We start from the raw sequence: 16,729 nt of genomic DNA, 5'->3' as shown, positions 1-16,729 counted from the left end.
TAACTATATGAGAGGATAATAGGTGGAGCATATAAGTCATGTGAAGTAATGTGTACCTCATACTCAACTAGAATAATGCCACAAGGTTACCTAAATTTTATGAACATATGTGTTTGTGTACTTCTATCACTCTTTTCTTTCATGAAGGTTCTTATGTGAACTTTCTATTGGTATTTGAGAAGAGGTTGCAATAATATTAGACAAGATGCACCTCATTCTAATGTATTGGAAGTGTAATTAAGTTGTTAGGGGTAGGTTATGTTATGGATGCGTAAAACAATTGCTAGGGGTACATTATACTATGAAATTGTAGAGCAAATAAATAAGGTCACATTATGGAAATAATGAGAAAATTTTAGGGTTGTAAGTTAAATACATTTGAGGTATGGTCAAGAGCACGCGTGCCTAACAACTTTGTATGTTATTTCTTGGGCTATCACTCTTATTCCCATCGGGTTGTTAAACATTGAGACATATAAATTGATCTTTCACCTTAGCTCTCATATTCCTAACATATTTTTCAAAACATAATAGAATGTTCTTGAAATTTTGTTAGTTGTCATGATGTTAGAAGGATGGTGTGACTGTGTCTTGGCTTTATTTTTTATTTACAATTGTAATGTTGTGTCCATCTGTTAGTTGTTATAAGCGATCATTTGTGACAAGTAATGGTCTGTCCATTGTCCCATTCTAACATTACCTTTCCTTGTGGCTCATATGGATTTATGTACCATGCAACCTCTCACTCATCACCCAACATCTTATGTCCTTACCAAACATTCTATGCACACACCATATGAATCAATAAAGAGCTCTATAGATGGATGCCCAGATTTTCATGTAAAAAATATTGGGTAGTTGAATGCAAAGAGACGTTGATCCTTCCATGACAAGAAAATGAGACATCAAATTTTGTTGTAATATTTAGAAGTTTATGCTTTTAGTGGAATCTCTTTTTGTCTAAAAGCATTTTTAATCCACGTATATTTTAAGTTGTCGATAAGAATAATCTTTTTCCCAGAACAGTTTTTTATGGCAATATTGGGTTGCTTTTTAAAGGTTCTTCCTAGTCTAGTATATTTATAATACCTACTTTAAATGAAGTCGGAAAGTAGACAACTATGCAAGAAACAAGTATTTGTGTTGGTTACTTTTCGAAAGTTCTATTTCTAATCGCATAAAATTATGTTGGCTACTTTCCATGAAATCCCAACATAAGGTGCTAGCATACATCGATTCATAAAATACTATAACAATAGTATCTTTAAGAATGTAAATAAACCAATAAGATCATGTGAGCCCATAACATACACCATGACTTACTGTCTATATTACAAGTTTGTTGTGATACCCAGAAGGTTGGGTTTCCTGGAGAACTATGAAATAACGACAAATGCATCAATGTTATTTGAACCCTTAAAATGTGTGAAACTTTGAATCAAAGTCATGATACATTTTTGTGTTGTTCATATAAAGTAGAGACAAGGAAAACGTAAGTCTATGTTTTAGTGATTGCGCCTTTTTCATTCCTAACATAGTTAGTGATAGTTATATTCTCATGTAGCATTTAGGCCTAAACTTGGGCCATCTTAATTCCAATATCCATTTTAAAGAAATCAAATGTCAAACTCAGATAACTTGGTAGGATAAGCCATATTTTACTCTTTAAGCTTTGACAACCAACAATGTGACTTCTTGCCTATATGTCATAACATATCATGCATATAGAGAGATGGACCCACTTCAAATCCATGGTTCATGACATTGGAACACGCATGTGTCTCCACACAGAACTATTGTGGCATCCAATGCACCTGAAATAGTCTGTATGATATCTAATTGGATAATAAAAAATGTTGAATTGACATGTGAACATTGGAGATGAAATTATAGGTAGACCTAAACGAATGTTCGGTCTTACTGAAAGGCTTGCACATCATTGAGGATTTTATGTGCTAAAGTGGTGACAATGAAATACATATGTCTATCAATGATGGCAACTAATCCATTATAGTTCATTATAAGAGCATTAGTAGAGTCATGGAGAATGTGTGACTTTTCATGAAGAGGTATGTCCAAGTTTGTGGGTGGATGAACTACAACTACAATGGAAAGAGCACTGCCACTAGCATTTTCTTTTAAAGAATTAGGTGCAAGCAAGACATATACTCTCCTCAACAATATGGATATGACGAAACAAATGGAAAAACTTGAATCCTGGATTTAATGCATAAGTTTGAGCTTTATGTGTCAAGTCGTATATACTAAGAACATTTTTTATAATGTTTTTTTCATCCCCCTTTCTGTAATATAAAGCAAACACATCCATAATGGTGTGACATCATAAACTATGGACTTGTCATTTAGCAAGTATTGCAAACAGGGTCGAGATGATGGCCCTATCGTGCACACTTAATTAATCATGGGTTATGATTGTGTTTCAAGTAAATGTTTAGCAACACCATGGTGTTTGATTTGTGGAAAGATTGGGTGGGTTGAATCTTCAAATTGAAATGAGCTTTGGATACACAAAAATTTAGCAACCAATTACGATTATATTATGGGAGTATTAAAGTAGAAGCATAATAATGTGTCTCATGTGAAGAAATGTGACAACATATACCGATAGATGTAGCAATAACATCATTTCCAAACAATGCCCTTTTTAAAACAATCACGATGCAATTTGCAATTATGATCAAGGGGTAGCCTTATAACCACGTTATGAGGCTTGAAAACATTTAGATCAATGATGAAAACTTGGGTTCTTAGATTACGATGCATTTAAGCATCTAGATTCTGGACTTTGGAGTCTCAAAAAAATAATCTCTTTTTCTCGTGAACAGACTCACATGTATGACTAAAGTTTTACGTATGTAAAATGCATGAAAATCGTAGTTCTAACTCAAGCTTGTCACGTTCTACACTTTATTTGAATTCGGTCGGCATCTAAAGAGAGCTTTATAAAACTAGGCGATCCATTTAAGTAATCAATCCCATCACTCAACATCTTATTGACTTAGACACATGGGAAACAAATGTGTTTTAGATATGCATGTACCACACATTATCTCAAGTGTGTGGACTATGATTGTGCCCTCGGTAAAGTGCTTAGTTTTTCCAACTTGCTCGTTCTATTAGAATCCCCGCCAAAAAATTCCATTCAATATTTTTGGTATCACGTAAAAACTAACTCATGATCGCCTTTGCTAAAAGGTCATTTGCTAATATCGATCACTCATTACATTTCTTGAATAGAGTATTTATTGGGCATATATAAACTAATGATAATTAACAACTCCTTGTAGAACTAGTAATGCCTAGAGAGCCATTCGCCAATTTCCGTTCCTTAATTCACCAATATACAAACACCTCAATTTATGCTTACAAGTTACATATGTCATGATCCTATTTTGATTATCATTCATCTACTTATGATAATTAACTTTATAATGTAATTCTATTCTTCTATGGATATCCCAATCCAGAAATGTTGAAAACTTTCTTCTTCTTTTTTCCAAAAAAAAACTCCTTCCATTAGTTATAAAATTTTACAGATGAGACGATTATGTACAAATCCCTGTAGGGACGCGATAGTTCCATCTTATGTGGATGCCCATTGACTCAAGAAAGGGAGAGGGCAACCATTGTTGGATGAAGGCTATTCGTTGTCTTTCCACTCCATCGGAGCCGCCCTTGAGGCCATCATATTGGCTCTTTAGAGTGGCAACAATTTCACCCCATATCTCTTGCAGTAGCCTTGTTGGATGCGCGGTTTGGTTGGAGAAGACCCGTCTACACCGTTGTTTCCATAGAATCCAAAGAGTTATTGGGCTGACCAATTCCAACACAACTTGAGCTTTGTCATTAAGAGGAGTTGAGTGGACATTACCACTAGTGGAGAAAGAAACCTCTTGTGCTTTTATCACCAAAGTGATCCCCTCCTCTTGATGCTCATATCTGCTAACTGGGGTCTGCCATGATAGCCAACATATATTTCCCCACTTGATGGAGCCTTGCACCTGGCATAATTGCAACAAGCGGCCAACCCCCCACCATATTCGATGGGACGTTGGGCAGCCCCACAGAGCGTGTCATATTGATTCACTGCATGTGGGCACTCTACACAATTAGGAGAGCTAAGGTTCTCACGTTGTCATGCTCCCACCGGTAGGGAGAAATGTTGAAAACTTATATTGGGTGGATAAAAGTATTTGCAACCGTAGTAATGTCCTTACAACAATGAACACATACGTATGGGTATGCTTGGAGGCCAATCTATTCATTTGTTTGGATGGAAACTTGAGGCTTTCAAATTGGCACATCGACCCCCCAACGTTGTTAACCACGTGTTACATGAGTACGATTAAGGCAATAATAATTTTTATGGATAAAATTGTTGAACTAGGTAGTTTCACATGATAATGATGAAACGTGAAAGGTAGACATACCTGGATGAAATGTAGCTCCATCAAAATAGTCCTACCAAGGCAATACTATCAATTCCACGTGTCCTTTTCTCAATAACCATGTGACACATAATCTCCTCCCAACATCAAATATAAGTATAACCTCTCCCATTCTTTGTGCTCATTCACACGAAATGGAAAGAACCCAAGAGATTGCAATGAATCTCTTGAGGACATAAAAAAGATGTGCATGTATCGAGACTCAAACAAGGTTGTAAAGTATAGGAACATTTTGTGTGTCTTGATGGGTCTCGAAGTGATTCTAGACAATGCATTGAGCTCTTTTAACTCCCCCATGCAATGCATGTATAACGCCCATGATCATGTCCCAAACTAACCACCCAACATCGAATATGACTCTTTACTAAGATTTTCTTGCAAACACGGAAGCTTGGCAATACATATGGTCAAAAGATCCAAAGGAGGTGTAAAGCCCAATTGGCCCTATTTTTAGGACGTACAATGGATTTGATGCAAGATGAAGACAAATCAAGAGAGAGGTGTAAGTTTCAAGTGGACCATTTCTTTTTGCAATAACATTTCTTTTTTCAAGTCATGATTATGTAGGATGAACCCAAAGTACAAACTTCAAGCAATCATTGTCTGGCAAGATTGAAGATGTGGAATGAACCAAAGACAAGTGACCTCCAACTATGTGAGTTTTTTGTAAATCGAACTAACAATGTGAGGCGAACCAAAAATCACATGGTTCACCTTGTATTGTTAGTTTGATTTAGTAACCTATAATTGGAGCCCAATTTTAGTAACCTATAATTGATCAGCCATTATGGTTGAAGTGCAATTTCCAGAACATGACTATCTTTGAGGGCCAAGAATCCCACCATGTGAACGAGAATTTATTTTAGGTAAAATATTAAAGAATACTCTAAATAATATAAAGTAACTCCCAAGGGGATGGTGAGTAGAGCACCATGCATGCATGCCCTAGAAGGCAAAATAAAGTTGACAAAGGGAAATGTGCGGGTGGCGAATCGAGATGAATATGTTTATGCTAAAAAAACCTTCATAAAAAAAGCACACTAGTTGGACAACAAAGTAAAATCCTCACATGTGGCTCGAACATGGGTGTGTTGTCAATCTCATAGAAATTTAAAGCTAACTCCTTGGGCATTCCTCGTTATGCGAACTTGTTTTGCATGATACTTTGAAATAGTTGTGTCCAGTTTGGTAAGAATAATTGGAAACTCATTAGAAAATATGACCTTCAAGTGGGATATTTATGGCCAACAAAACCGCACCGAGCGGACTATTTATGGTGAGCAAGATCATCAATGAAGCAACATGAGTTCAATGCGGACCATTCCTCCAAAATTAGTGTTATACAAGGGTTGTTATAGGCATTGAAATGAGTGGAAATTATGACGATCTTTGTGTGTGTATATATATAGAGAGAGATTTTATGGATCTTTGGAGGTCAAATACAACCTATTAGACCAAAAATATTACATTTCTTGTAATACATGTGAAAGTGAGCGACTCTCGATTGTTCGAGAACTTTACCAATGAATGTCGAAATTGGGAGAGAAGAAATTCATGCAAGGATCGGGTTGGATCAAAGATACGTGGAAAGCTTAGTCGAATGTGATAGAAGGTAGAACATTGTACCAAACATATGATACTCATACTCCTAAAACTTGTTTTCAGGCAAAGTGTGCATAATCAACAGCTCTCATCATGTGTGCCTCATCTCACATTAGAGTGCGTGTGAGCTAAGTCGCATGAAAGCAATGGTTAAGATGGCAGACAACAAGATGGGCGCTAGCATGTATTAATGTGTGTGGTTTTTCCAACGGGTGAAGAATATGGTTCTCGTAGTTACGCGCGACATATGTAGTATAATGTGTGAAAGGGAGTCGTGTGGTGGTAGGAGCAACGAAGACGTTGATCCGTGGGGTGAATATATATAGTTGAGGCGTTATGGGAAGGTGCTAGATCTTGTCGTCCGCTCGTATTGGGCCCAATTATGGCCAAGTGGGGTGGGGCCTTTCTCCCATTCGACGCATTCGCATCTAATGTGCCGGTCACGTTAAGAGCTAACTAGTCCCCAAGCAATCTGGGGGGGTGGGGAGGGTGTGTGGGAAGGCAGTGTGAAACACGATAATAGAGAGATAGATAAGATAGTTCATAATGCAGAGAGTTAAGATAGATAAGATAGGTCCGAATCCAGATAGATAGTTGAACAGTCCAGACAACAAGTAGTAACGGGAGAGGAGATGGTGGGGGTGTGAGCACACCCAAAGGAGAAGAAGATGACACACATATATATATGTACATATATGCATGTAGTAAATACATATGTATAGAGGGAGGGTGGGTCCATTGGGGGGGGGGGGGGGGGGCAAATGTCCGGACAAGTGTGAATGGGGGTGGATGGGCGGGGTAAATGTCCGGACAGGTGTGAACACGCCCGGTGATGGGCGAATCAAGCGACACAGTCGAAGAAGAAGGCTCTCTGCTGCTTCTGCTTCTTCTTCTGCTTCCATGGATTCTTCCATCCATCGCTTCGACACAGCCAAACACACACAGACAGACAGAGCGCTCGAAGCTCATCTTGTCTCTCTCTGATTCTTCTTCTTCTTCTTCTTCTTCTTCTTCTTCTTCTTCTGCTTAGCTCTCCTTCCTTCGCTCAGACAGAGAGACAAAGAGTGGAAGAACTCTTGGTTGATCCATCGCTTCATGGGCCCTGCCCTTCCCCTTTTTTGCTGCCTCACTCCCGCTTCTGTGTGCCGTCTTCCATACCTTGTAAGCAAAGCTCTGATCTTTTCTTCCCTCTCCTCTCATCTTCTTTTCTCTTCCCTGCTTATCTGATCTGATCCGTTTCTTCTCTTTGCTGCATCGCTTTCAGGTCTGATTTTTTTTTATTATCCGTTTTGTCTGTGTTTTTTCTACTTTCTTCTGTTTTGCCTATCTGAAACCCTAATTTCTACGCTGGCTCTATCTGAATCTCGTTTTAATGTGTAGAAGCTACTCAATTTGGACAAATTTAAACCTCATGTCTTTTACCAATAGAAATGATTTCGGGGTTCAATTTTTTTTCTTGTGAAGGAAGATCAACACATTGATTAGTCAGTAGATTTACTTGTGTTCAGTTTTTGTTTGCTTGTCCTTGTGTCAGCCGTTTCCATGCGTTTCTGCACAGATTTACTATTTAAGGTTCTTATTCTGCTTACTAGTTTCATTTATCTCAATCGGTGTAGTTTTCTACACACATTTGTGTGACGCTCATATTTGAAATAGTTCTTTTGTATGCTTTCCGATACAAGTTTAAGATCAATATAAAGTTCTGGGATGATGTTTTCTCCCTCTTTATGCACAGATTTAACTGTTCGTGTTTTTGCTACCAACTTTTTGATGCCACATTTATGCTTATCTTCACATCTTCGCCAGTTTAAATTTCCTTTGGAATATTGCCTTTATGCTATAGTTTCTGTTCTCAACCATAAAAGGCTTGATGGTTAATATAGATTGACATATCAGGCTTCTATATCAACAAGATCAGTAATGCTTGCTGGTTAATATATGCTTTTGTTCACAATTTTGGAATGTTTTATCTTTTGTTTTTGCACAGATTCGCAACGTAGGGTTTCTGATTGTCTGGAATCTTCACGGAAGAGGGCAAAGATATCAGTAAACATTAGGGTAAGTATTCTGTCTGTGTTCATCCTCATGATGTATTCTTTTTATGCTTTTTATACCGTCATCGCTCTTATCATGCTTTGGTATGCATTTTCTGTCCCGTATTTACTTTCGTGAATAATATTGAATAATACCAGCCTTGAATAATATTGAAATGATTAGTTTTTGTTGTAAGGGGTATCTTTGGTTATTTCATGAAACAAGTTTGCCAGTGCTTTGTTGAATATCCCTTATTTTTATGCTGTTTATGCGCTTTCTATTGTATAATTTCATGCATTTATGCACCAGTTTCTTGTTTTCTACCTATGATAGGAGGCGAAATTAAAATTTGTTTCTCGCTGCTGGGGGATTGCGAAAGTGGTTTCTTTCAATTCCTAGTGAAACCTGTACATCTTCACAATTTCATATATATAAGGTGAGTATATTTCATCTGGAATTTACTGCTTTTGGTTAAGCTCAGTTAAGTTTTGACAAATGTTGATAGTGACAGAATGTATCAAAACTCTGGAATGAAATTAAATGAAATCCTAAAAGCCCTGATTCTGAAACTCTTAGTGGCTTTGTGAGGTTTCCCAAAAGAAACAATAGTAGAGATTCACATAGTATGTAAAGTTCGTGTTCGTCTAGCATAACATTCGTTTTCCTACGTTGGAAAACAAATGCAAATGTTATTCAAACATTCTTGTTTTTTTTCCATTTTTTAGGCTTATTTGCCTCATAATAAATAGATAATCCAAAAGTATGGTATTTATCATTATTTGAGGGCGTTTTTCTTACTCGAATGCTAATGCATGTATGGTACGTATGGTTCATACTATGGTAGAGAGTTTTGAGTAACATCAGTGACTAGGTTCTGAAGCTCTTAAATGTTTTAGTTTTTTTTTGGAAAACATTTTCGTATAACTGAGTCATTCAGTATGCGCCAAAATCTAGAAAAGTTGATGCTGAGATTTGCAATGTCTTAGCTGGGCTTTTGCAAAAAGATTTATACATGAAGGCTTTAAGAGAATTAAATTTAGCAGGAAAGGCTTTACTGGTAGTAGAGCTTGTCAAAGTTCCAAGCAGCTATAGTTCTTGAGTTCATGAATGAATGATTGATGGATGTCATGGAAATTTCCTGAAACTTTTGAAAATGTGATGCTAACAATGCTAAACACTGGGGTAGGTTTTTGATAAAGGATTTAGTAGAAAACTCTTGGATTGTTATTACAAAGCTTGCTGAATCTCACGGAATCTCACTGAATGAGTAGTTGAATCTCAGCTAACCTTAAAGTTAGAAAAGGTGATATTTTGGTGTTTATGACTTGCTTTGCTGAATGTGCAGAGTAATCTCAATATGAATATCCACTCCGAATACTTCGATGGCCTGCCTGACGAAGTTACCCATCTCATTTTCTCATTCATTTTGGATTGCAAATCTCTGGTCCGATGCATGTCAGTTTCCAAGGCCTTCCGTGAACAAGCCGTTCGTATTACTTCACTCTCTATTATTTGCCCTGGAAATTTCTCATCATATGATGAAAGGCTGCATAAAATCTATGGCATGGTTAAGGCTTTCAAGTTTCTTAATTCATTAGTGGTAAGAGTAGGGCAACCGAAAGAGGAGCCACCTTCATGGGCTAGATGCATGCGTTATGCTGAGATTGGAAGTTCGGTTGAGAAATTTGTTTTCATGGCTGCAAAATCTGGGGATTTTTCGGAGCTTGATCTTAACCTAATGGGATTAAAAGATACGAGAGTAGCACCAACTGAATCGCAGTGTGAAGAGGACAATATCTCTGGCCAGAGTAATTACTTTGATGGTTTGACAAATGTAGAAGAAAATGGGCAAGAAGCTTGGAGTGATGGTGGTAGTGATGAAGCAAAGGGAATAAGGCAGGGTATATTAGGATATAGAAAAGATGAGATTCAATGCTCAGATGATAGTGGTGTTAATGATAATATGCCTGGAAAGAAGTCCAGTTATAGCAAAGCTGCATTAGATGCATCCATTCTTCAAGAGGTTGTAAATAGGAAGCTGCTGTCTAGTTTTTGCCTTCGTCGAGTGATTGCACCAACAAATGATGTGTTGACACGTATGCTTCCAGTTATTCACTTTGCCATTGTCCAGGGACTTAATGAACTGAGGGATGCTATGCCTCCTTTCATCTCTCAGTTCCCAGAATTGAGAAGATTATTGCTTGTTGACATGGCAGAGAGCATAACTGTCTTCTTACGCGAGCATCATATAGACGAGATGAAGGCTTTGTATCTTCAAGAATTGGATGAATTGGCAAAGATTCATAACTATTCTTTGCACAGTGGAGGTGATGACATCAAAGAGACATCCAAGGCTCCTATTTGGAAGCTAAATGATGACGTAAATATCATAGAAACGACAACTAAACCTTTTGAGTTGTTAGATTCTCAAGGAGGCTCTGAGACAAATATTAGCCAAGAATTCCAGGAATTTAGTGGAAATGGTGTTAGTGATAGCATTCTTCCATTGACTAACGAACAAGATGAAGAAATCCGTGATGTGGCAAACGTCTCCAAGTCAAAAGAGAAAAAAGGCAAGAGCATAACAAACTCAATGATCAATGGAACCTATACCTACAGGAGGAAGAAAGGGGAATTTCAAACTATGTTTCCATTGTCGAAGAGCTACTTCCCCAAGAACATAGGTATTTGCAAAGGCAAATCGAAGGTGTTAGAACATAATGATTCTTTTGCTCATGTAGAAGGCTGTTCCTCGCATCATACATCAACAGCGTCTGTAGTAGGCAATTTGAATGAACCTTCTACTGAAGGTGACACAAATGATTCTTTAATTCCGTCTTCTTCAAATGTGAACTCTTCTAATTGGGTTCCTAACCACCTCCACCTGAAAAATCCTCAGCCAACAAGTGCACATGTGGAGAATACATCATATGGCAGTTTATATCTGTCTGGAAGTTTGAGCATGAATGTACAAAATGTCTATATACAAAACCGGTGTTTAGAGTCTGACCCAAAACTCATGTTAAATCACCCGTCTCTTTTGGTAGAAGACACTGACAAGGAGTCAGATGAAGGTCATGAAGCAAATGCAGTGAGGACTGGTAAGGGGGCTATTTCTTCAGGTTTACCAAGCAAGGATGCTTTGAGGGGATGCCTTCGATTTGATATCCTTGATGATGAGGAAGGGAGCAAGGGAAATAGTACCTGGCCTAGTTATGGGCGTTCAAAAGGGTGTATGGGTGTTCAAAGGGGTAAAAATGTTACAGGTGTGCATCATGATAATAAGTCTCATGAATTCGGTCCATATTGCATAGAAAATCCATCGAGAATTAATTATTTGCATAAGGAATTGAGGGATAATAGAAGTGATTCTCTTAGTAAATGCAATGAATCGAATAATGATACTCTTACGGAATGTGAGGAACCAAGGGGAAATAGTCCATCCATTGAAAGTCATCAACTAGATGTGGTCGGGCAGAGAAATGATGCTACTAGCGATTCAGTGCTGGAATATCCGGACCTGCCAATGGAAAGATCATCCAACAACTCAGAGATATGTAGGAGAACATGGCAAGAACGTGTTACACGGCTTCGGGACTACTTGAGAGTTGGGCCACCAGGTCAGGAGCATAGCCAACACCGTCGAGAGAGGTCGAGAGAGCTTTTAAGGAAGAGGCAACGAGCTATGGAGAAAGATGCACTCTCTTTTGACTATACGTTTTGGAGGTCAGACCAAGTTTCTTCTTGTAACTATGTGATGTCGGATATATCTATGTGCATTGTAACAAATGCAGCTAAGCCTTTGGGAGAAGCTGACAAAGAGGTGCTTATGCAAGCAGCCATAGCTGGACCTCTGCTTGTTGCTACGGTATCTCATGTAAATAAGCAATACACTTGTCATAACTTGTAATTGTTCTTGTAATCCGAAGGGTTTTGTGCATGTAATTCAAATGGTTCTTTAGCATACAATTTTCTTTTTTTTCTTTTTGTGAGTTGGTCTTTTAATGATGAAATGTGTGCCTGGTCATGTGTTCTGCTCTAGACTGTAAAACTAGCATTTGGCTTAGTTGCATTAACAAAGATGGTTTAGGTTAGTCTATATGAAGAGCTCTTTTACTTGCAAAGTTTAAATCATGATATATATATATTATATATATATATATACCTAGTCACATGCCACGTCCTGGATTATGGTACCAATATTTAGCGTGGTTACATTATCAAAGATGGTTCAAATAATGCACCTGAATAATCAAGCTATGAAAAAATCTTTTGTTTTGTTTGCAAGTACTAATTACTTCTGACAATGATTTCTTAATGGTCTTACCTAACATTCGTTTTTGTCGCTAGTCATGGTTCTTATATACACATCACTAGAATTGTGAACTTTTCGACAGCCATATGAATTGTTTCTTTCATTGTAGTGAATTAGATTGTGGATGCTGTGAATGTAACTCACATATATGCTGTGAATGTAACTCGCATATAAATAATTAACATCTCCATATTCTTTTCATTTGTACCACATTGTGTACCATTTTTTAGTCAACAATTCCAAACCAGCTTCAGTGTTAATCATACCTCTCCATGGGGTCAGTCGACGATCTCTTCATGATTAACAGATAGACATGCCTCCACTTCACCAACACTTGATCATAGAAAACAAATCAATACTAATGTCACATGACGTTATACCAATAATACTCCATTTGCAAATAAGAGCTGGCAGGTGTATAGAAAAGATTATCTTTCTTTATAATGATCTCATTTGTAGCATACAAATAGTGTCAACCCATTGTTAGGTGCTAATCATGTCTCCATTATGACATTCCACAATCTCTTCATGACCAACAAATAGAATATGCCTCCATTTTATGAACACTCTATTATAGAAAACAAATCAATAATTCAAATGTCACCCCACGTTATGGAATTCAGCTGCATAGCTCACACCATTGCAGTAGCACATTTACATAAGCTAGGTATGAACATTTCATTAGGACATTGAATAGTTACCAGGGTAATTAGGATACTAATCACCACAAACAAACTCTTATAGCCAACATTACATGATGTAATCAGTTCTCGATAAAGGAATAGATTTAGAAGAATTTCCCTTGAAGCTTCTAATATTACTACTCTTATATTATTATGGGCCAGGGGACACAAAACCTTTAGTAGGTTATTCAAATTTGTCCTGTTTGAGTCTTCACCACAAATAATGATTTGTTCCAATAATTACCAATGCATCCATTTTTATCGAGAGGAAAATCCCTCATTGGTTTTACTCATCTTAAATCAGCTATACGGTAATAACATTAGTGAACATATAGTGTCACTAAATCCTAAACTAACATGCAGAATGAGACTAAAATAAAACAAATAGATTACAAATTGAAATTAAAGAGAGATTATAGCAAATAGAAGTTGAAGTAGAACTAAGCAAAATTGGCAAAGTCATCTCATATCATATAAAGTTTGCAAATTACATCTACTGTCCCGACATAATTATAAAAAATAGTCTCATTATAATAAAGAAAAAACACAAGATCAATTTCTCACTTCTACTTCTTTTTGCCAGCTTTTCCTGCATCTGCAGCTTTGGTCTGAGAAGAATATTGTAATTAATTAGGAAGAAAACGTAGAACAGTTTTTAAAAATAATCAAAACAATAAGACTCAAAAATTTAAACAGAATAAGAAAAATAATTTGTCAATCAAGGATTACCAACTTGAAACTAATAAAATTCCCCTTGTTAATGAAACAATCAAGACTTATGAGGGTTGAAACTTATGAAAATTTGCTAGCACAATGAAGAGAAATCTAAAATTAAGAACATGTACATAAGTTGAGTTTCGATCAAGGATTATTAAAATCCAAACCAACTTAAAACTAATAAAATCTATCTTATAGATGTAAAAATAAAAAGATAAGGAAACAATCAAGACTGATGTTAGAAACATTAAAACGTTCACAAAGACAGTACTAATAACATATGAGATCAGGACGTAAAATTAAGAAAATCTGCTTAAGTCTTAGACCATATCATGGACAATAGAAAACATTCTAGACTGACGAAGAATTCATAAGTTTACCTTCTTGACGCCACGGATCTTCTTCGCTCTGTTCTTCCGCTCTTTCATCTGTTTCCTTGACTTTTCAACTTTAGTGGCAAGGCCATTCTGTAGATAAAACCAAGAAAAATCGGCGTCAATAATGCATTCTCGTTGTAGAGAAATCTCTAATTTTTTATATATAGTTCATAATACCAACTAAATATTAATCTTTGGGGGTAATTTATTCATTTCTTTGAATGCCGTTGACCCCAAAATAGAGAAAAAGGGGATGAATTGACTATGACATTGGCCAAGTTCCATTAGGGGTCATTCATCGGCATTCAAGAAAATAACAAAAAGAGGTAGGAGCATACTGTGAAGTACAGACAGAAAAATTTATTGAGGGTATTCAGGAGTTCATTCATCACAATGAGTCATATTCAACAGAAGGATATTATATTATTGTGGTGGTTTAAAATGAGATCCACGATATAACTTACTCTGATAAGTCGATACTTTGGTTCGTACTTCTTTGCAGCCTCTAAATTATCATATATAAGGCCAAAACCTGTTGATTTGCCACCTCCAAATTGAGTGCGGAAACCAAAGACAAACACAGTAGACGTATCACGTACATCATAAAGCTTTGCAAGTCTCTCCTTCAGCTCAGACTAGACATAGGAAATGAAAGAAACGTTTTAGCAATTAATCCAGAAGAAAATAAAAACAGGAAAGTAAATTGGAAAAACACAAAGAAAATAGGAGCTTACTTTTGAGACATTAGGCCTCCCAGGATGAAGCACATCAATGACCTGAGGTTTTCCATCAAATCAACCATCAGAGAAAGATAGAGATCAATTTTCTTTTTTCAGACAGAGAGGGAACCGTTATTCAAGTTTAGCTAGATTAGTTAAGTGAATCACACACACACACACACACACACACACACATATTCAGGCAAACAAGAGAAATTTCTATTTTTCTTTAAAAAAAATGCTCTACTTGAAATGCCAAGTAGTGGCAGCTTGCAATAAATGGCTATAAAATCAACTAAATGATACTAATATCACATAGCAGAAAACGATCACTTTCGCTGTCTGTCTACAGAGAATCATATACTCCCACTCAAGAGTCAAGTCAAGAGTTGAAATCTAGCTATCTGTTGCATCTGGTGAAATACAGAAACCCCAATGCGAGGAAGAGAGCTTGTGCTGTAAAGGGATCATATCAAAACCACATATTTTACAAAGAATTGGACATCAGATAAAATGAGAATGCAATAAGAAAGCAAGGAGGGATATGCCCTATGTTCATGTCCAAAAGGGATTCACTAGAAATGGCACCTGTACCATGCTTCCATACATGTATTAACGCTTAACATGATGCATAATACATACTTCAACAGAGCAGTTCCTTCTCTTGGGAATGGAAACCGAAATGTTATAAGATCCAATCTAAATTTACTAGCAATGGGAAGAAGCAGCAGAAGACAGAATCTGTTTCCAAACACTAAATTTTGTTTTTTCCACACATAATGGAATAATTCTGCTTTACATTGAGATTGAATTCTCATTAACTAGAACGAGTTGCTGATTAGTCATAGAAAAAATGTGACATTTTAAATAACGAATCGCGTCTTCTGAGAAGTGATGCCATTAACAGAAAAGAGGAGAACGACACTGAAAGTGTGCGAAACAGATGGAAAATCAATATGGCTAAAACACAAAAGAAGAGATTCTTGATTAAATATGTGAAGGTGCCAGATAATGTTTCTAAAGCCCTGACTAAAGGCAAAGAGAATCAAAATACAAGCATGACGAATAGAAAAAGTAGATATACATCAGTTTCTGATTTTCCACACAAAATGGAATCGAACCGAAGCATGAAAATACACTCGAGATGAGAATCAGTCGCAGACGACTCTTACAAAACGAGACCCTCGCTAAGAACCCAGAAGCGATAAGGTAAAGGGGGAGCAAAACGAAGGGGGCACAGTCAACAAATCCAATCGGAACGAAGGCAACGAGAAAACAGAGGGACATTGAAAAGGGAGGAGGAGGAGGAGAGAACGCAGACAAAGAACTTACGAATTGCTTGCGAGCGAGAAGGCGATTAGTCATGAACTTGCGGGTGCGCACAGTACAGCTCTTGTTCTCCGCCATGGCTCCTTTCCCTGGTAATCCGAGCACAGAGTGAGAGAGAGAGAGAATAGCGAGGAGAAGGCTACAACTACTGACTGTTGAAGATCCTGCAGAAACAGCAGCAGCAGGAGAAGAAAGAAGAAGAAGAAGAAGAAGAAGAAGAACCCTAACTAAAGAGAGGATTAGGGTTTTGGTGTGAGCAATGGAACTAATTCCTTCTGTCCATTTCACACTCTTCTCTTCTCTCTTCTTCTCTTCTCTTCTCTTCTCTTGTCTCATTGGGATAGATGAATTTGTCTGTGCCTTGTGTCCGTATCGTGTGTCCGTGTCGTGTGTCCGTGTCCGTGTCCGTGTCTTGTGTCCGTGCCTTGTGTTCGTTATCAATGTCAGTGTCAGTGTCCGTGTCCGTGTCTTGTGTCCGTGCCTT

The 16,729-nt window shown here is 37.3% G+C and overlaps 2 protein-coding genes across 2 annotated transcripts; one reads left to right on the top strand and one right to left on the bottom strand.

The window, feature by feature from the left end:
- The first annotated feature begins 9,399 nt into the window (after positions 1-9,399).
- On the top strand, positions 9,400-12,050 carry LOC147853875 (uncharacterized). Its single transcript, XM_087332214.1, has one exon. The coding sequence runs from the start codon at positions 9,463-9,465 to the stop codon at positions 12,013-12,015; it is 2,553 nt and encodes an 850-aa protein (XP_087188340.1). The 5' UTR covers positions 9,400-9,462; the 3' UTR covers positions 12,016-12,050.
- A 1,482-nt stretch (positions 12,051-13,532) lies between these two features.
- LOC147853874 (small ribosomal subunit protein eS24z-like) lies at positions 13,533-16,409 on the bottom strand. Its single transcript, XM_087331817.1, has 5 exons — positions 16,249-16,409; positions 14,932-14,973; positions 14,662-14,832; positions 14,201-14,287; positions 13,533-13,711 (listed from the first exon to the last, which is right to left on the bottom strand). The coding sequence occupies exons 1-5, from the start codon at positions 16,321-16,323 to the stop codon at positions 13,670-13,672; spliced, it is 417 nt and encodes a 138-aa protein (XP_087187943.1). The 5' UTR covers positions 16,324-16,409; the 3' UTR covers positions 13,533-13,669.
- Positions 16,410-16,729: the final 320 nt, after the last annotated feature.

This window comes from Azolla caroliniana, unplaced genomic scaffold (assembly GCF_043228905.1).
Source record: "Azolla caroliniana isolate FFs.n. ecotype wild unplaced genomic scaffold, voAzoCaro1.0.p SCAF_16, whole genome shotgun sequence".
NCBI lineage: Eukaryota > Viridiplantae > Streptophyta > Polypodiopsida > Salviniales > Salviniaceae > Azolla > Azolla caroliniana.
Note: the sequence above shows the minus strand (reverse complement) of the source record. Positions and strands in the feature narration are given on the sequence as shown.

Bases quoted from the DNA above. Each gene is read 5' to 3' on its own strand.
- LOC147853875 (XM_087332214.1), top strand. From the start codon at position 9,463: ATGAATATCCACTCCGAATACTTCGATGGCCTGCCTGACGAAGTTACC.
- LOC147853874 (XM_087331817.1), bottom strand. From the start codon at position 16,323: ATGGCGGAGAACAAGAGCTGTACTGTGCGCACCCGCAAGTTCATGACT. The intron at 14,974-16,248 runs GTAAGTTCTTTG...GGAAAACCTCAG, and splicing joins TTCTCGCTCGCAAGCAATTC to GTCATTGATGTGCTTCATCC. The intron at 13,712-14,200 runs GTAAACTTATGA...TATTCTTCTCAG, and splicing joins AGATCCGTGGCGTCAAGAAG to ACCAAAGCTGCAGATGCAGG.